At 40.4% G+C, this 21,582-nt stretch overlaps 1 protein-coding gene across 1 annotated transcript in view; it reads right to left on the minus strand.

The window, feature by feature from the left end:
- NAALADL1 (N-acetylated alpha-linked acidic dipeptidase like 1) overlaps nucleotides 1–21,582 on the minus strand; it is a 712,563-nt gene that overhangs the window by 360,746 nt on the left and 330,235 nt on the right. Inside the window, exon 14 of the mRNA XM_044075363.1 lies at nucleotides 14,496–14,586. Within this exon, the coding sequence (XP_043931298.1) occupies nucleotides 14,496–14,586 (91 nt within the window). The remainder of the gene's footprint in view (nucleotides 1–14,495; nucleotides 14,587–21,582) is intronic.

Genomic DNA, 21,582 nt, shown 5'->3' on the forward strand with positions numbered 1-21,582 from the left:
GGAGTGGGAAGCATTGAGCTGCCTTTTGTCCGGTTTTGTGAGGTTTCAGCCAGTAACTAGTAGTTTATTGGTCGTTTTGGGCCAGTTTCTAGCTTTTTCCAGCCCCCTGGTATAAAATGCGGTAAACGCGCATTTTTCAGCTTGTACCTACAAAGCACAGACTCCATGTGGGCCAGCAGAGTAATCCAGGCTGCAGAGAGCTGAATAAGCGACTTTTCTTGATACTAAGTATATTTTTTGTTGCTTTCCACATCTGAATACCTAGCGACTGTATTTCGCCTGCCTTTCTGTTACATTGAAGCTGTTTTTACTGCATTTAACTTAATATTGCACTTGGAATCCTTGTTTGTTACTATTTGACTGTATTTGTAGCAAATTCTTCTGTGTAAGCTGTAGTAGCTGATTCATAGCATTTATAAGTGTTTGCTGTACCTGTTTCTGCCTGTTTTGTGAAAAAAAAAAAGAAAAAAAGAAAAATATCTCTTGTTTTTCCTGCTTTACTAGTTTAGTCCAGTTTCAGAGTTGCTGATTCCTGGGCTTTGGTTGTAGTTCCTGTGTACTGTTTCCTTGCCTTATTTGGGGGAGAGGAAGTTACCTTGCTTACCAGTGGGAGTGGGAAGCATTGAGCTGCCTTTTGTCCAGTTTTGTGAGGTTTCAGCCAGTAACTAGTAGTTTATTGGTCGTTTTGGGCCAGTTTCTAGCTTTTCCAGCCCCCTGGTATAAAACGCGGTAAACGCGCATTTTTCAGCTTGTACCTACTCAGCACAGACTCCACGTGGGCCAGCAGAGTAATCCAGGCTGCAGAGAGCTGAATAAGCGACTTTTCTTGATACTAAGTATATTTTTGTTGCTTTCCACATCTGAATACCTAGCGACTGTATTTCGCCTGCCTTTCTGTTACATTGAAGCTGTTTTTACTGCATTTAACTTAATATTGCACTTGGAATCCTTGTTTGTTACTATTTGACTGTATTTCTAGCAAATTCTTCTGTGTAAGCTGTAGTAGCTGATTCATAGCATTTATAAGTGTTTGCTGTACCTGTTTCTGCCTGTTTTGTGGAAAAAAAGAAAAAAAAGAAAAAATATCTCTTGTTTTTCCTGCTTTACTAGTTTAGTCCAGTTTCAGAGTTGCTGATTCCTGGGCTTTGGTTGTAGTTCCTGTGTACTGTTTCCTTGCCTTATTTGGGGGAGAGGAAGTTACCTTGCTTACCAGTGGGAGTGGGAAGCATTGAGCTGCCTTTTGTCCAGTTTTGTGAGGTTTCAGCCAGTAACTAGTAGTTTATTGGTCATTTTGGGCCAGTTTCTAGCTTTTTCCAGCCCCCTGGTATAAAACGCGGTAAACGCACGTTAGCGCGATTTAGCGCGACTTAGCTTGGAGCTGCCACTGTTGCACACTAGGGCAGCGCCGGTTAGGCAGGTTTAAACTATTCGGGCTACCTAAAGTCCACTCTTCAAATTTTCCCTTAAAACTACCTTCCTCGAACTATACTACTAATCTAATCAGCGTATCCTATAACTAAAAAGATCATCTCCACTTGACTCCAAGTAGACTATTCTCTATCTGTTAAACCTAGCACTTGCTCCTACAATACTTATTACCTTGATACGGCACTCTTGTCATAGATAGTACCCCAAAAAGGTAACCCCCCCATTTCTCGGTCACCCACGTCCCCTGAATCTTTTTTAAAGTTTTTGTCTATCCTTCTAGCATGTCGAGGGATCAGTTGCTAGTGTCCTCTCCTGCTCAGCTGGTGAACCTGGGAATACTGAGGCAATGTTACAATTGCCTCATGTACACAGACAACCCTCTCCTCCTCCCACAAAACACAAATACATGCGAGAGATGCAACTATACGGCCAAACTGGAGGCTGAGCTCTCTCAACACAGGACCGGCAAGACCAGTCAGGAGGAGAAGGTTACCACACACACTATAGACCCAGTCTCACATAGCACCATTACAACCTCAAATCATACACATAAACACACAAAGACATACTCGGAGGCTCTGATCAAAAATCTACCAAAACAGCAGAGGCCACCAAAGCAGACACCCAAACAACCACCACCCCAGAACACAACACCTGCAACACATAGACCTCACAGTCAGAGTGTCAAACAGTCACAGCCCTTAAGGCCAAACACAATGCCAGACACACTAGTCATTGGTGACTCCATAGTCAGACACACTGACGCCCCGCTCACCAGACTGAGTAAGGAGAAGGTCACAGTAAGCTGCCTGTCGGGCGCTAGAATCCGCCACATAACGCAAGCACTCAGGTCTCTCAACAGCAAGTACAAATATGACTCAGTCATTGTCCACGCTGGTGTAAACGACCTGAGATGTACCTCCTTGGACTACATGAAAAGAGACATTAAGGAGCTCTCTGATTATGTAGCCCAGGCAGGTATGACCCTGACCTTGAGCAGTATCCTACCTTCACCAAGAGTGATGCCATAATACAGAGATAAGATGATCAGCTTTAACAATTGGCTTAAACACTGGTGTCATTCAAAGGGGATCCAGTATCTGTCTGCCTGGGATGACATGCTGGACAAGCCACGCTGCTTAAAGGGATGGCTTGCACCTGTCACCCTGGGATTCGGATATTGGCAAAGGCTCTTGCCACCCCATAGTGCCTTTTTAGGCAAGGCTCAAATTCTAAACCTACCACCCTAGAACACAAAAAGGAAAAAACTAAGGGTAACGCTGCTCAATGCCAGAAGTCTAAATCTCAAAATGCACGCACTCGAGGCCCTTCTCAGTATGGAGAACATCGATGTCTGTGCTGTGACAGAAACCTGGTTCAAGGCTCCTGAGAGCACCCCAGCACTATCAGGTTTTACCTCATATCATGCTCCGCCCCAAAATCCGGACAATACCAAGAAAGGGGGTATCCATATTCATCAAGGACACCCACACCTCAAGACTGGTGGCAACGCACGATGCATCAGAGACCATCCAGGTGCAATTAACCATAGGCAAGACTGCTCTGCAAATTGTAGCATGTTACAGGCCACCCTCACAAACTCAGGAACCTCACATGGCCTTCCTGAAAACACTAGAGGGGATAAATGTATCACCAAACACCATCATACTAGGTGACTTCAATTACCCTAATATAGACTGGGAACACGACTCAAGCCCAAACACCCTAGCCCAAAAGTTCCTGGAACTCATAAACTCAAATGCCATGGAACAACTAGTCACCATCCCCACAAGAGGAGATAACATACTTGATCTCATCATCACGAACATGGGAGCACAATGTTCAACACCGGAAGTATACCCCTCACTGGTGAGATCAGATCACAAACTAATCTCGCTGGAGGTCCTCATCCCACCCCCACCTGAAATAAAAAAGACCACAGTAAAGAACTTCTCAAAAGTCGACTTCACACTTCTAAAGACTAGTGTGGTCTCCTTTAAGGCCCCTGAGCCGGCGGAAAACAGTACTCAAGCCGCTGAATCACTTACAAACACCTTCTACCAGCACCTGCAGGACTGCATGGATAAGGCAATCCCAAACAAAACAAAGACTCTTAGTACCAAAGGCAAGCGTCCAGTCTGGTGGACCCCAGCCATAAACAAACTCTACAATAAAAGGAGGAAGCTACTACAAGATAGAGCAAAATCCTTAAAAGGTAAGACACCCTTGATCACTATAAGTAAAAAACTAAGAGCTCTCATAAAATCATCCAAAGCAAATTTCGAGAGAAAAATAGCTAAAGACTCAAAAGACAATCATAAGGCCTTCTTTAGCTATGTTAGAAACCTAGGAGGAAACTCCCAGATATGCTCAGAACTAGTTCAAAATGATGTGAAGATTACTGATCCTACAGACATTGCCAACATACTGGCTGACAGGTACAGTGCAAACTTCTCCCCCCCCTCCCCCACAAAAGGAGAGATATCTATACCAAACGATTGCAGCCCCCCAAACATCTCCAGCGCCCAAGTGAGAACTGCTCTCTCCAAAGCAAAAAACACAGCATCCATGGGACCTGATGGTGTCCCCGGCTGTGTGCTCCACGAACTCAATGAGGAATTAAACCCACAGCTAGGACAGCTGTTTAATCAAAGTCTTACCTCTGGATACGTACCCAGGAGTGGCGACTGCAACTGTGGTCCCACTTCACAAAGGCGGTGCCTCCACTGACCCTGGAAATTACCGGCCCATTAGCTTGACAAGCCTTATCTGCAAAGCCATGGAGAGGATCATAATGGACCTCATAAATAAAGACATAGGAATTTGCAGACTTTGGATCCAACCCAGTTTGGCTTTGTCAAAGGCAGATCATGCCTTTTAAACTTGGTTGACTTCTTGAAACAGTCACCAAAGCCATTGACGAGGAAAGGCAGTCCATACAGCCTACCTCGATCTGGCTAAGGCCTTCGATACAATACCCCACTTGGGTATCATTGAAAAACTCATCAGCTTAAATGTTAACCCATACATCACAAGATGGGTTGCAAACTGGCCAGTGACAGAACCCACAGGGTCAGAGTTGCTGGCGCCATGTCAGACTCAAAGCCTGTCACAAGTGGTGTCCCACAGGGCTCAGTCCTGGGCCCACTCTTGTTTGGCATCTACTTTTCCGAAGTACAAGCAAACACAGGAGGGTTATGGCTGACAAAGTTTGCAGATGACTGCAAACTGGGCCATAGTAGAAAACACATCTGACACAGATATCCTTCAGAAGGGTCTCACAGAAACGGATAACTGGTGCCAGAGCCACGGCCTGAAGTTAAATGCCAAAAAATGCATAGTCATACCCTTTGGGAAAAACAAGGTTACCCTAGCTACCAAATAGGTGGCAATCCACTGAGCACAGAAGAAGTTATCAGGGACCTGGGGACCCAGGTTGATAGTAGTCTGTCATTCGACACCCATGTAGCTAAAGTAGTTAGGAAGACCTTCTACATTGCCCACCTTATCATGAAGGGATTCTCATCTAGATCAAGGGAGGTCATAGTCTCCCTTTACTCATCACTCATCAGACCAATGATTGAGTACAATGCCCCATTCTGGATGTATCTGACCCGACACTTGCAGCAGCTGGAGAGGCCACAAAGTTCCTCACCAAAAGGATAAAGGGTCTCAAAATCTGTCCTATGCTGCCCGACTGAAAGAACTCCAGCTCTATTCAGTCGCCACCGCTTGCTCAGAGGTGACCTTTGCCTAACATACAAGGCCATGTCAAACCCAGATTTGATGAATATGCTTCACCTCAAAAATCTAGATCCATCAGAGCCACAAGGGCGGGAGACTTAAACCTCGACACGGCTATTAATAGGACGTGCTGGAGGGATAGATTCATCACCCAAAGACTCCCTATGCTGTGGAACAAAATCCCGGTACATGTGAGGCAGAGCACCTCGCTGGCCTTGTTCAAGAGAAATCTTGACCAATGGATGGGAGATCGCAGATATACCCCAGGGATTACCTCAGTGTCACTGCTCGACAGAGGCACAGCAAAATAATGGGTATAGTTCCCCATACTAAAGGGGTGGCGTAAGCCACAAAACGATGGGCTAGGCTTGTAAATGCCCTCGGGCAGATAGCCTAGTATGAACCTATGAACCTATGAACCTAAGGCTGCAAAACTTTATGCAGATAAGTTGCCAAACGTATGCTCTCTCAACCTCCATTTGCCTCTGCTAAGCTTATCTGTGGTCATGCTGTGAAACCTAAACTGCTGTTTCCATTTTGCATAGAGTATGTTGACCATAAGAGAAACAACAATGTGGTTTCTTCTCCCCAGCTTACCTATTGTAAACTGGAGCCTGGTCTGACAAAACATGTTATGCTTGGGAATCCTTGTTGGATATCTGCATGCCTTTGAAATGGGAGCTGCTGGGTTAGACTAGATGTCTCTAAATCAAAAATTCCACAGTGTCATTCCGTGGATCCCTGTTTTTTTATATTTTCTATATAGCAACTAGGATAGCACCTTTGAATTATCTCACTTAATATATTTGACATTAAAGTTTTGTAACCATGTCATACTCTCCCAATGTATGCTCCAATGCTTTTCTAAGGTTTGCAACATATAATACTGTCTCTCCTCTCAGACTATGTAAGTAAACACAATTAATATAATAAGGTTTAGCTAGTCTGATAATTTCTTTAAAATTAACAAGAATGTTGCTGGTAAACATTATTTTTATGAATTGGCACAGCTCAAAATAAGGGCCAAATTCAGAAAGTGTTGCCATCACATACTAAGCAAATTTACATGATGGGCGGTCAGGCACAGGTTGGATGCAATTCAGGAAACATAGCTACAAGATGGGGCTAGGCCAAATAATGTGGTCAGCCATGTTAAATGCTAATGGCTGTATAAATGAAGAGCCAGATATGATAATGATGGTAAGATGGAGGAGTCATTCGAAAATGTCTCAATGGGAGCAGCAATGCTTCTGCTTTACATTTGAACCGGGTCTTATGCCTGTGTTTAGGTGGATTACATTGTGCAAATATTCTTAAGGTTGCTGCAGCCATTGTAAATGTGTATCTGCAGAAATCTCTGATTGCAGCAGCTTTGTCCAGTGGTGCATGCCTTCCACAACACTGACATAGTGGAGCATTACCATGTGTACAGGGATACCGTGTAAGAAATCATGAAAATGTGTCAGCTGCAGACCAGTGGGACTCATGGAGTCCCTATCCCAGTGCATACCAAGGTACTTGTGGCTCTACATATATTAGCTATTGGAGCCTTGTAGTGATCTACTGAGAATAAAATGGTTGCATCTCAGGCATCTGGCTCAAGAATACTCCATCAGTTCCTCAATATCATGCTTCAGCAGGTGGGGAAGTATCAAGACAGACAACTGTGCAGGAGTTCTATGATATAGCCCATGTCACTGAGGTTTTCAAGGTCTTACACTATAACCACATTAAAATAAAGGCCTCACCCCATGAATTGGAAGGCGGTACATGAATGCAAAGAGCATCACTCTGTAAACTACCAGGTGGTTTGTAATGCATTGGGTATCATCTACAATGAATATGCAGGCCACCTGGACAGTTTTCTCAGTTCCAAACATGGAAAAAAGAATAATACACCAGACCATACCTTGTGAAAATCATGTGCAAGTTTCTAGCCCCACTGTACCTGTATACCATAAGACAGACAGACAGATTCAATGAAGTGAAGAGAGACAATGAGGTTATGAGGACTTGCAGCTATTGGTGCAATTAAGTAGAACTGCATGCCTGGTGTATCTGCAATTGAAAGTCTCTGTAGCCTGCCCAATTCTGCCCCAACATCCAACAGCATACTGTGGGACTCATTGGAGGTGTACTGCCTTTGAGGCCAGGAATTCCTCCACCTCCATAAGGGGTAGCTCAGTTGACAGTTCTCCACCTGTTGTCCTATGTTCCTTTCCCAGGATTTTCTGCTCTGTGGCAGCAGCATGGATCATATCTGAGGTTATGTGGAAGACCATTTTGCAGACATGGTCCTAAATTCCTTCAGCATTAACACTGTTGACAATTTCAGCCCAGTAATGATAACAGAAGAGCTAGTCAGTGGAATTGACAAGACAGAAATCACCCATAGAGACAGAGAGGGCTTCAAGTACCACCTCCTTCTCCACATCTGTAAACCTGGATTTGCATGTGGATGTAGAAACACTACTAGATGCAGTACTTGTCTTTGGCGCTGTTATTTAGGTATAGCTCTGTTATAATGGAAAATAGTGAAATTAACAGCCTTGTTTCAGCATAGCCCTTCATAACTATCCATCCTCAAACCCTTTCTCCCATTTTTTACACATCGGATCAGAGTGTCACTTCAACAGTGGCAATCATCTCGGGCCAACATTTACACTGCCAAGTGGCTAGCCCTGCCATGGTACTTCCTCTGTACCACTCACTTGTACCTATGGCCAATTTAGAGTGTTTAGTCCACCTACTGGATGTCTTTGGAATGTGGGAGGAAACCAGAGCATCAGGAGGAAACCCATGCAACCCCAGGAAGGACATACAGACTGCGCACAGAAGGCACCCCAGTGGAGAATCAAACTGGAGAATGTCTTGCTGTGAGGCAACAATACTAACTGCTGCACCACTGCAGCTGTCCCTTCATAACCCTTATACTACTATTGTCCTAGTAGGCCATATAAATATGCTGCAGTTGTGCCTGACAATGAAATATCTGTATCCACATTCTTGAACTAAATTTCAGGCATGTATTGTGTACTGAGCAAATATTCCCAATAACTCAAGCAATAATTATGTCTGAGCAACACCACCTGACCATTGTAATAGCACTATTAAAAATGTTGTGGCAAATTACATATGTACCAGGCACACAACACTACATTACTTTTGAACAGCATTACTCCCAATATGAGCTCAGGGGTGTGTCTGCCATCTACAATCATGTATGGTACAGTAATCAGTACATTTGCAATGTAAAGCTTAATACACATTTGAACAATATATGTACAAGTAGTGACATTCCTTATAGGGCTTTGAGTAAACAGTAGACACAAAGGTACCCTTGTACAAATAAATAAATGTGTAAAAAGTATCACTTACCTTATATCAGTAGTTATCCTTCTTGGGAAGAGTATTTTTTTAAAAGAAAACATTATAGGTTCATAGGTTCATAGGTAGGTACTAGGCTATCTGCCCTAGGGCATTTATAAGCCTAGCCAGAATGTGTTGGCTTTCGCCACCCTTTTAGACTAGATTCCCGAGCCTCTGTCCAGCAGGGCCATAGAAGTGATCCCAGGAGTAAATTTACGATTTCCCATCCACTCATCAAGATTTCTCTTGAAGAGGGTCAGCGAGGGGCTCTGATAACATGAACCAGGATTCTATTCCACAGTGAGGGAAGCCTATGGGATATGAATCTATCCCTTCAGCATATCCTATTTATTGTTGTGCTGAGGTTTAAATCCATGGAACATGTAGCTCTAATGGATTTGGCTTTCTTGAGGTGGAGCATGTCTATCAATTCTGGGTTAGACATGGCCTTGTACGTCAGACAGAGATTGTCTCTGAGTAGGTGGTAAGCAACTGAGTAGAGATGGAGTTTCTTTATTCGAGCAGCATAGGGCATCTGTTTGAGGCCCATGATCCTCTTGGTGAGGTACTTTTGAGGTCTCTTCAGCTGCTGCAGGTGTCGGGTAAGATACATCCCAAATGGGCACTGTACTCAATTAAGGGCCTGATGAGCAATGAGTAGAGGGGCACAATGACCTCTCTTGATCTAGATGTGAACCCTTTTGTGATTAGGTGAGCTATATAGAAGGTTTTTCTAACCACTTTGGTAATGTGATTGTCAAAGGAGAGGTTACTATCTACTTGGGTCCCCAGATCCCCAATTACTTCTTCCGTACTTAGTGGATTACCTCCTATGTGGTAGTTTGTGGGCACTTTGTTTTTCCCAAAAGGGATGACTATGCACTTTTTGGCATTTAGCTTGAGGCCATGGTTTTGACACCAGGTATCCGTCTCTGTAAGACTCTTCTGGAGGATGCCTGTGTTGGCCAGAGAGTCGATTATGGCTCCCAGCTTGCAATCATCTGCGAACTTGGTCAGCCACAGTCCTCCCATGCTTGCCTGTACCTCAGAGAAGTATATACCAAACAAGAGGGGTCCCAGGACTGAGCCCTGTGGGATGTCACTTGTAACCGCTTTAGAGTCGGACATGGCACCCGCAACTCTGACCATGTGAGTTCTATCCTTGAGCCAGTTTGCAACCCATCTTGTGACATATGGGTTGATATTTAAGCTGGTAAGCTTATTTATGATGCCAGAGTGGGGTATTGTGTCGAAGGCATTTGCGAGGTCCAGGTTGGGTGTGTGGACTACCTTTCCCTCATCTATGGCTTTGGTAGCTATTTCAAAAAAGTCAACTAGGTTTAGGAGGCAAGATCTGCCTTTAACAAAGCCAAATTGGGTAGGGTCCAGTGTCTGGAGGTTCCCAATGTCTTTGTTTATGAGATCCATGATGATGTGCTCCATAGCCTTGCAGACCAGGCTAGTTAGGCTTATGGTATGAAAGTTCCCGGGATCCGTTGTGGCGCCACCTTTGTGGAGCGGGATTACTGTTGCTGTACGCCATTCTTTGGGTACATAACCTGTGGTAAGGCTGAGTTGGAACAGTGAGTTTATGTGAGGGTTTAGTTCTTTTTGGAGCTCATGTTAGACGCAGCCCAGGATACCATCCGGTCCCACTGATGCTGTGTTTTTTACTTTGGAAAGGGCTGCTTCCACCTGTGTGTCTGTGATGTCTGGGGGACTGCATTCTTCTGGGATAGACACAGGCCGTTTTGGTGGGGAAGGGAGGGTAAAGTTTGCACTGAACCTGTCCGCCAGGATGTTGGCAATATCAGTGGGTTCAGTGTATTTTGTGCCATTTTGCACCAGCTCAAAGCAGATCTGAGAGTTGCCACCCAGATTCTTGATGTAGCTAAAGAATGCCTTGTGATTATCTTTAGAGTCTTTGGTGATTTTTCTTTCGAATTTAGCCTTTGATGATTTTATGATGGAGCAAAGTTTCTTGCTAATACTGATCAGGGATGCCTTCCCTTTTTGGGATTTTGCCCTATCATTTAATAGTTTCCTCCTTCTGTTGTATAGCTTATTTATGGCCGGGGTCCACCAGACTGGTCTCTTGTTTTTGGAGAAGTGAGTCTTGCTTTTACTTGGGATGGCACGATCCATGCATTCCTGTAGGTGCTCATAGGGTGCATTTGTAAAGGATTCTGTGGTTTGGATAGCATTTTCCATTTGCCCGGGGGCTTTGAAACTTTCCACCTCAGTCTTGAGAAGTGTGAAGTTTGCTTTTGAGAGATTTTTCACAGTGGTTTCCTTGGCTGGGGGTGGGGTCGGGATGTGGATGTCCATTGTGATTAGTTTGTGCTCTGATCTTACCAATGAGGGGGTTACCTCAGGTGTGGAACAATGATCCCCCATGTTGGTGATGACCAGGTCCACTATGCTGTCCCCTCTTGTGGGAGTGGTGACCAGTTGTTCCATGGTGTTTGAGTTTATAAACTCCAGGAACCATTGGGCAAAAGCGTTGGGACTTGAGTAGTTTTCCCAGTCAATGTTTGGGTAGTTGAAATCCCCTAATATCATGGTGTTTGGTGAGACCTTCATATTCTCCACTGTTCTCAGGAATGCTGGGTGGGGGTCCTGAGACAAGGTGGGTGATCTGTAGCAGGCTACAAACTAAAAAGCAGTTTTGCCCACTGTTAGTTGCACCTGGAGGGTCTCCAATGCCTTGTGCATTGCCACTAACCTGGAGATGTGGGTATCCTTGATGAAGATGGATACTCCCCCACCTTTAGTATTTTGGGCCGAGTTCTGGGGCCGAAAAGTATGGTATGAGTTGAATCCTCATAGTGCTGGGGTGCTCTCTGGAGTCTTGAGCCAGGTTTCTGTTACTGCACAGATATCAATTTTCTCCATACTGAGGAGTGCCTTGAGTGCGTGCATCTTGAGGTTTAGACTTCTGGCGTTGAGTAGCATTACCCTTAGTTTTTTGTTTCTGGTATTGTCTATGGAGGTGGGTTTGTCTTTTGAGCCTTGCCTAAAAAAGGCACTATGGGGGTGGCAAGAGCCTTAGTCAGTATTTGAAAACCTAAGGGTGACAGGTGCAAGGCGTCCCTGGTGAAGCAACGTGGCTTGTCGAGCATGTCATCCCAGGCTGACAGACACTGGATCTCCTTTGAATGACACCAATAGCTTAGCCAATTGTTAAATTTGATCATTTTGTCTTTATACTGTGGCATCATTCTTGGTAAGGGCAAGATGCTACTCAGGCTCAGGATCATACTGGCCTGGGCTACATGATCAGAGAGCTTCTCTATGTCTCTTTTCATGTAGTCCAGGGAGGTACATCTCAGGTCATTCATGCCAACATGGACAATGACAGAGTCATATTTGTACCTGCTGTGGAGTGACCTGAGTGCTTGTGTTATATGGCGGATCCTGGCACCCGACAGGCAGCTTACAGTGACCTTCTCCTTGTTCAGTCTGGTGAGCGGGACATCAGTGTGCCTGCCAATAGAGTCTCCTATTACTAGTGTATATTGGTGCATTATTTAGCCTTAAGGGCTGCTTCTGTGTGGCACACTGACTTTGTGAAGTAGCAACAGTCAGACTTCAAGATTTCTTTTACCACTGTTTCTTCCATAGTGTGACAAGGCTCAGTGCTTCATGTTACGTTTATACCATGTATAAGCATAATGAGAAGCACACTTACATCATGTATATTCAGCCCACTGGATCTGGTGATTATGCTAATTAGGGCTCATATCATTATTGTTTCTGAATGACTCGATTTGTTTTGTGACAACAAACCTGATAAATATCATGGGGATTTCTACACTATGCAGTGCACACCCTGAGAGCCTTCTTTCAGCTCCCTTCACAAACGTTCGATATATTATTTTAGGAGGAGGGAATTGCCATCCTCTAACCATTTTCAGACAGAGTTCCTGTAGAGCATGCATTCTCAACAGCATGCACAGGGAGGAAGGACTACCATGTTTCACATGTTAAAGTATCATGGGAACCACAAAAATACAATACATATGCTTTTTGTGATTTCCATCCACTCCACAAATGTGGTGTTCATTGATGCCAATTACTGCATGGAGGCTGGGACATAAGACAACATTTTGAGAGCCAGTTTTATGCCATTTTTCCTTATAGTTTTCAAGGTGAAACATTATGACTGGAGAGGGAAAGGGTAGTATCCTTTAAGAGCACAGAGGTGGTATAAGGAGGAGTCCAAGATTTTTCTGCACATTATTCATAAGATGTACAAGTAGAGGCTCTTTCAGGAGGGCTGTACAGGGTCACAGTGTAAGGATGATGCTTGGAATAATTTGGCTAAGGCTGTCACCCATGCTACTGACATCTCACACATGGGGAACTGTGCCATAACCATTGCAGAGGCATGTGCCATTGCAAGTCTGACCTCCTTTACTGATTGAAGAATTTAAGATGTAGTCACCACCTCTGTACTGTAAATATGACTTTTTTTGTCTATGCAAATAATCTGCCAGTGTGTGCCACCATTATGCCATTTCTATGTCTCTATCTCCTGTAGAGATTGAAAGGAATAGATAGATACACAATAGCAGACTGGAGCACCTAAGAGAGCACCAATGTGAATATACATACAGTCATAACAATGTGCAGCTTTAAACAGTTACAGTAGTAGGCATTATACAATACTATATAACACTAACAAACCAGTGACACATCTGTCATTACTGGAATAGATTAAATGTTATTAATATGACTGTGCAATGTTGGAAAGTGTTTCTTCATGCCTTTTTTTGTATAGTTGGACAAGTGGATCTTCATGTTAACCGTTTTCGCTGAAGAAGTTAGTGGCTTCATTTACCAAACCCACCCCCCATTGTTGTAATTATGAAAAACATTTCATGTATATTTTTATGTCTAGTTGTATCACTGCAGCAGTACAATATCCATATATGCAAGATCATCGTTAATAGTCTGCTGTACATTTCACAGCTTACAAGAAGACTGGCTGTCATTTGCCTATCAGCTGTGATTGATATATGTATGTTTGAGCAGCATGTTTAATTTATACATGTATCATATTCTTTGACATCTAAATACATCTCTGACCACAGGCACACATTGGTCTGTGTATATAGCCCCAGAGATTAAACTTCAATCTGTGATACTTTATGCAGGGTGGCTGTTGTTTTAGGCCTCCCTGCATATATATATATATATATATATATATATATATATATATATATATATATACACACATATGGGTCCCTGCATTTGACCAAACGTAGTTTGTTCGACAAATGCAGGGGTATAATTTAATGTCAATGGCACAGATGGCTGAACTGTAGATATGTTGATGGCACGGAATGTTAATACAGGTAGGTGGGGCTGGAGGGTCAGACCATGTGTGTGTATGCATGTGAGTTAGAGTTAGGGTCAGGGATGAGTGAAGGATGGTTGCTGTGTGTTTGTGTGCCAGTTTGTATATTTTAGGGTAAGGGTTAGGGTTAGGTTTGAGGACAGATGTAGAGTAGTGTTTCTGTGTGTTTGTGAATGTTTGTGTGTCTGAGTCTGTCTAGTATAGTAGCAGTGCTACAGGAAGGTTTTAATGGCATTAAGGTGTAGGGTTAGAGTTGGAAGAGGCAGCACTATGGTTAGGGTTAGCATTAGACCCATCACTAAGGTGGTGCAGGGGGGGGGGCAGAGCCCCCTCAAAAAATATTTGCACCTAGTAGATTTATCTGAATAAAATGGAAAAAAAAACAATTTTCTAGTAAGTCAAAAGCTAGAGTGTGACTTGGAATAGAATCTAGTAAAACAAGGAAAACAACAGCAGAATGAACAACTTAAAATAAGAAGAAAAAAGAGGAGAGAAAAGCATGGAGATGCAGCCTAATGATCACAAAAGTCAGCAATACAGCACAGCTGTGTGATTATTATTATTATTGTTTAAGTTCTAAAGGATACATTACCTTGTCATAGGTATATGAAAGGTCCATGGAGGTAATACCCAGGTAATGAATAAATGAGGCATAATCACTGCCTGCTCCAAGATTCCCAATTCTAAAAACAGAAAACATGCAATTAAATGCATCTCTCCCATGCTAATTTGTTTAACAGTGGTGAAGATACTTTAACAACAGTGGTCAAAATGCTTCCTCTTCTTCTTTCTCTGTAATACACCGCACAGAAGCAGTATAAAACCTGACAAAGCTGTATATTAGTAATGGCCGAGATGAATTCGTTTCACACAGGATTTCAAGCAATCATAAAAAGACACTTTTCCATGAAGTGGAGCAACATTTACAATTTTGTTATTAATACACAAAATTCATTGTTTCAATGTTAGACTATTTTTGTAAAATTTGAAGTTTATGAGGAAAGTAATTATAAGCCACTGAATGTTTCAGACTGATAAATTAAATTGTTACTATGCATTCTGTCACTTGTTTAGCACTAATCCATAGCCAATCAGCAAGAAGTTAGAACAGCATTTGCACAATAAATTGCACATTTCTTAAATGTCAATTCAGGTATATGGGAAAGTTAGATAAGCAGCATTTTTCATAACCCAAGTGAAAGGCACAACAGCAACAAGAGCATCAACACCAGTAAACAATGTATATACTAATTTAAGGACTGGAAGTTTCCAATAGGGACACCATAATGTAGGAGTGACCCAATGGAACAATAAACAAAAGAACAGCTGCTTCACAACAGAATAAAACAGCAGCAATAATAAAAAAGTAAAACTGTTTGATTAGGTGGCCCCAGTGTCACAGACTGCAATGCAGTGAAGTAAGGTTGGAGGAGTTTCCTTAGTGGTACTTGAGGACTAGTAAACTGAAATTAAAAAAATGGCAAGTTTCCTTTGTTGAGTAGAGGGAAGCTGTTTTTTTCTCTTTTCTTTCTTGCTATAAATGAAAAACTATGACTATTTGAAACTACTTGCAACCATTGCAGTAAGTAGCTGCAAAATCATAGGTTCATAGTTAAGTACTAGAAGTTGCCTTTGCAGGCCATTTTAAGCCTAGCCAATTTCCCATTTTGTGCTCAAATAAACTTATTTCATTTGATTAGATATTGGCCTTGGTCAATAATGATATATTACCACTAATGAGAATAACTGGACTCATACCATAGATAATTCGAAGGGACCTATGCATGGGATAAAGCATTTAGGAGCTGCCTCTGTGCATTAGTAGTACAGGGGGCAGTCCTGAGTTAAATTTTCTGTTTCTCGTTCATGTATCTAAGTTGCGCTTGAACACTGACAGGGATGAATTTTGCTTTGTGTGGATGGAGAATCTGTTCCAGAACAGCAGTGTCATCTGTGAGACATACCTCTCCTTCCAAAGCATTCTGTTGATGTTGCAGAAGAGGTTTAGATACTAGACTGTTTTTGATGCCATTGGTCTTGCTGATGTGCAGTAAATCCTTCAGTATTGGGTTGGAGAATGCCTTGTATGCCAGACATAGGTCACTTCTTAGCGTCTGTAGAACACCATGTATAGTGACAGAGTTTTGAGTCAGTCCTTGTAGGATACTACGGCAAAATAATCATGCTGATCACCCTGAGATTGTCCACTATCAATGATTTTGCTGTATTAAAGAGGACCATCGCCCATTCTTATGCTTGGCTAAACAGACAAACATGCGTGTGGAAAATATTGTCTTGCATTGTTGTATTACAAAAATAGTTATCCTGTGACATAATTTTGTTGGAATGAGCAACAGTGAGTCAAATGGTTTGAAGTACCCTAATGAATTTATTAAAATTAACAACTGCAATTTTGAAAGAACTAAAAGAGCCCTTCTGGAGAGGTTTCTCTGTGTGATCTGGAATTTAAACGTCATGAGAGGCATGGAAGGTAGACTCCCCAATGGAAGTTCTTCTCATGGGCTTTACTACTATTAAAGGGACTCATAAATGAATGGGATGCATTGCAAAACACCATGCTATGAAGACTGAAGTAAAATCACAAGCATTTCTCATTTGTATATTCAACACCTGCACTTATGCAGGAATCTTAACTTGGAAAATAGGTGGTGCCATAGATGTAGTTTTAGAATTCCTAGTGTCATGGAGGGCAGAACTGGTGATAATGTCATGGGATTTATTTTGTAGTTGCCGACTGCAACAGTGACTATACATTAGCATTTTCAGCAGAGCATGATGATATCAACAGTCTTGAGTACACTGTGATGGTGGAAACAGCCCATCCACTACTTCTCAGCCCCAGTGCATGATGGTATGTATGATGCAGACTATTGTTATGGAGTAAGTCATCAGAGTAGTCTAGAAGAACCACCAAATGCGGTTGTATACCATGTTTAGAGTATTCTTCAGCAATGATTATTTTCTTACCGTGTCTTATTGAATTTCTGTTCATAAGGAAATTATGTTATGATGAGGCTGTAGAAAGATAATGGCCTCTAAGTAATACTGTAATACCTGTAACATTCAGCAGTCTTACAGCAATCATGGATGTGTTATTATTATGCCCTGAAGAATGGTTTTGTGGCTGTAAGGTTTGAAGGATTCATTTCCATTGAGTAGACAAAGCAATAAGCATTTGTATGAGAGAAACAGAGGCTACAAAGCAGAAGGGGAGCCTTTGGTTTTCCTGATGTCAAAGAGAGAGAGAGACTGAGAAAGAGAGACAGAGATCAAAGAAATTCTGTAGTGGTCACTGCATACAAGGTAAGCTGGAACTGCATAATACCAGGCTTGTATCACCACAGATGGATGTTTAGATTAAGTGAACCTGCCAAGTCTTTTATTTCTGAGAGAATGACAGAGAAACATAAATGGTCTAACTGCTGTCTGGTGACATTTTCTACAAAATGTTTTCCACTCTCCTTACTTATAAGGGATGATAAACTATTTGTCCAGTGCTGCGGTTCCATTGGACAAGTTTACCATAACAGAGACATAACAGAAGTGCTTATGAAAGCCACTAAAGCTGACTGGAATTAACTTACTGTGCCCCCTCGTAAAAATACAAATATGAACCAGGAGACAAAGTACCCAACGATCCTTCCAAATATATGAAAATCTTCAGTTAGTGACTGAACCAGAACCACCAGGTAGACAAAAGACAAGATCCAAAACCAACGTTTAATTGAAGCGCTTTTCGTTTGCTCAAGTGAGCAAACTTCTTCAGAATAAATTATACTACATCATAGTACTGTGTTTATATATGCTTAATAAACAGGAAATTAATTAAGGAAATTAAACAAAGCATGTTCTATTTCCTGTTTATTAAGCATTTTTAGTCCTAAAAGATAGACTTATGTGGTTATATACCACTTATGCAGGTTTTATAATTTTTCTTATAGAACTTAATATGTTTTATTATTATATTCTATTTTGTTTTTGGTCACCAATAACAATAATGTTATTATATTTGGATTATTCATTTTGTTGTTTAATTTGTTTCTATTGACAGACTTGCTTTTTCATAAAATTTGTAGTCTTATGTTTACTATATTATAGTTTGATAGGTATACCCTACAGTTGTGTGTTTACTTATGTAAGAATTAAACTGCTTGAGTACATTCTATTACCTTTTGAGTTTTATAACCATTGCATAGATTACTTATTAATGAAGTATTTATTAATGCTGCATAGTTTTAATTATGTAAAGGTTTGTATTTTTAGTTTTATATACTTGGTTATACAAACCTGTATTTTTAAATGTTAATTGATCATTATTGTGGTGCTTAATTGTGCTTAATTATTGGTAATTTTTGTATATAAACACAGTACTATGATGTAGTGCAAACGAAAAGCTCTTCAATTAAACGTTGGTTTTGGATCTTGTCTTTTGTCTACCTGGTGGTTCTGGTTCAGTCACTAACTGAAGATTTTCCTATATTTGGAAGGATCGTTGGGTACTTTGCTCCTGGTTCATATTTGTATTTTTACTAGTTGTCAGTTTCCCTGGTTTACTGAGTATGGCTACTGTGCCCCCTCACTTACTGCTCCCCCCACACCCCCCAACTATATATACTAATGCCAGGATCGCACTACATTCGGTAAAAGGGCATATACATTTTATTTGCCCAACAGTACTTGTATTCAGTGAAATATGATTCAGTGAAATGAGTTTTTAGTGATTTGAGCTTTCAGTGATTTGGTGTGAGTGATTTGAAATTCAGTGAAACGAGTTTTCAGTGAATCAAAGTAGACATATATATATATATATATATATATATATATATATATATATATATATATATATATATATATATAAACATATATATATATATATATATATACATATATATATAGATATATATATATATACATATATATATAGATATATATATATATAGATAGATAGATATATATATATATATATATATATTGTGTGTGTGTGTGTGTGTGTGTGTGTGTGTAATAATTCCAAATAATTAGTGGATAGCAATTCTAAGAGGGCTATTGAAGGAAAATATACGGGTTTGAGTTAGGTATCCACAAAAGATAATTTAAAGTAGAATTATTTAATATATTGTAAAGATTATATTATGGTAATGGATACATCATTTCTTTAGGAGACTTTAGTTGTCCTTTAAAAGGTGGGGAGATAAGAAAGACAGCAGAAGTGCCAGGCTAATGTTGGATACAATGTAAAATCAAATCTGCAAATATTAGCACTTCAGAGGTATAATTGCAACAAAAATCAATTGTTTTTTGGAGACTGAATGGCAAGGTAAAATGGTAAGATCTACAGAGTCATCTTGACATTGTAAAGTAAACTTAAGCAAATAGTAAGAACAGATGCCAGCTTTATTAAAAAACTGAGATATATCACCTTTTGAAGAGGCTTTTGGATAATTATTTGGAGATGAATATTTATGAAGAGGACTGGGAAAACTGATTAGAAGCTTTTAAAGAAAAATTTAAGCATAAAATATATACTTCTGAGATATGAGAAAATGAGAGATGAATACAATATAATAAAAATGTAGTATTTACTCTTGAAAAAGGATAATCTGGGTTACTACAAATAAGAATGTGACTTATATAAGAAAATGAAAGAAAACTGAATGAATGACTAACTAAGCACATGTTTCGTATAAAAGGGAAAAGAAATAAAGTAAGTGAGGTTTGGTAACAAACCAATTCATCCAGGGACATCTTCAAGTGGGGGTTAGGTAGAAATAATAATGGAAACTAAGGGATTAGGGCAAGAAAGCTAGTTGGGGAGGTTGAAAGGGTTAAATGGGAATGTAGGATAATTGGGAGGACATGAGGTAAGAGTAGGGAGGGGCTTAATGGGGTTTTCTTGTCCCTCTTCTTTTCCTCCTCTGGTGTTGGATATTCATTTCAATGAGTTGGGAAGGGAAAGTGACCAGTTGGATGCTGCTTGATAAGTAAAAGTAAGTGAGCTGAGGTAAGGATGCTGCTTATTTGGTTGGATGTTTAATTCAATAAGTGGGAAATGAAAGTGAGTGATGAGACACTGCTTGATAAGTAAAATAAGCAAGCGGAGGTAAGGACAGTGCTTATTTGGTCAGGGTGAGGAGGTTACCCTATCCTAGTTAACAGTTATATGGAAGTTTATGCTGTGATTAATAAATAATATTGGTCAATAAAGTTATGGTTATGGAAGTTTAATAAAGGTTGTCAAACGTCATTTGGTGTTATGTGTTTATTGAAGGGGGCCGGGACAAATCTATTTTTGAAAAGTATGTAAAAAAGAGTGTTTGTATTGGAATATATTGCAAGAGAGGAGAATATAGGACAAACCAAGAAGATATGGCAAGTGTAGAGGAATAATTAAAGATGGTATGTGAGGGAGAAGGGAATAAAGAGGTGGAATGGAAAGTGAGACAGATTAAGCGGGAAAACGTAAAGGGAACTGAAATGAAAATTATGACAGAAGGGATAAAGTATGTATCAAAGAAGATTACGATAGCAGGAACATCTGATTTATATGAAATGACATATGAAGTTTATAACAAAATGTATGAGCAACAGATAAAGATTCTGAAGGAAGTATTGCAAGGGTAATGGACTGAAAGAAGAAAGAGTGAGAACAGCGTTATTTGAGTGATATTCAGTTCATCTGTGAAGGTTAGAATAAAGGAAAAAAAATAAGATGTGAAAGCAGATAATGCAGAATACAGATTACCAGAAATTTATAAAATAAAACAAGTGTGAATGAGATATTTCAAGCAAGAGATATATGAAATACACAATGAAAGAAGCATTCAAGAATTGTCGATAATATTAAGAAAAATACTTGAATTTATAAGACAAAAAAGAAAAGTACATGATAATATGAAACATTGATAATGGGTAATATGAGTCAAAGAGAAATGATAAAGATTCTCTAAAGTTACTGGTTCAGTGAAAATATGATAGGACTGGTGCATTATATTTATAAAAAAAGCGTATATAAGGAAATGCATCAATGGATATTAAGGAAAATATAAAGATGGAAAATGAGATTAGGCAGACGCATACAATGAGTAGGATTTTATTCAACCTGGTAATTAATTTGCTAATTATGATATTGAAAATTTAACTCAAGAATGATTGTGGGAGATAGAATAAAATACAACATTACTATATATTTTCTTCATCTGCAAATGATGTGGTATGTGCAATAAGGAAGGAGAAACTGATTCCTTATATAACAGAATTATGAGTAAAGTGGGGTTACAGTTAAATGAAAAAATGTAAAGGTTTTGGAGGGACAACTAGTCTAGGGAGATGCCCTTTAATATAAGAAATATTAAAGTTGTAGGTGTATGATCTGAAGTAAAGAATAAAGTAAAATAGGAATAGAAAGGATAATAGAAGGAATTAAATGCTTTTAACATGTCATATAGAAAGAAAGTTAATTTGGTGAAATCAGTAGTACTAGGGAAGAAGGATATTTTAGATAATTATTTCCATTAACAGAAAGAATGTAGTTAGAATGGAAAGGGATAGCATTTTCACTAATATGGGGAGACATTCCCTGTGGTTTATTTGGTTGAGGACACATGGTTGAAGTGACATTCAGCTGCAGAGAAATATGGCTGTTGCGAATTCCCTGTGGG

The sequence above is a fragment of the Protopterus annectens genome, chromosome 6.part1 (assembly GCF_019279795.1).
Source record: "Protopterus annectens isolate FY-2018-M chromosome 6.part1, PAN1.0, whole genome shotgun sequence".
Classification (NCBI taxonomy): Eukaryota; Metazoa; Chordata; order Ceratodontiformes; family Protopteridae; genus Protopterus; species Protopterus annectens.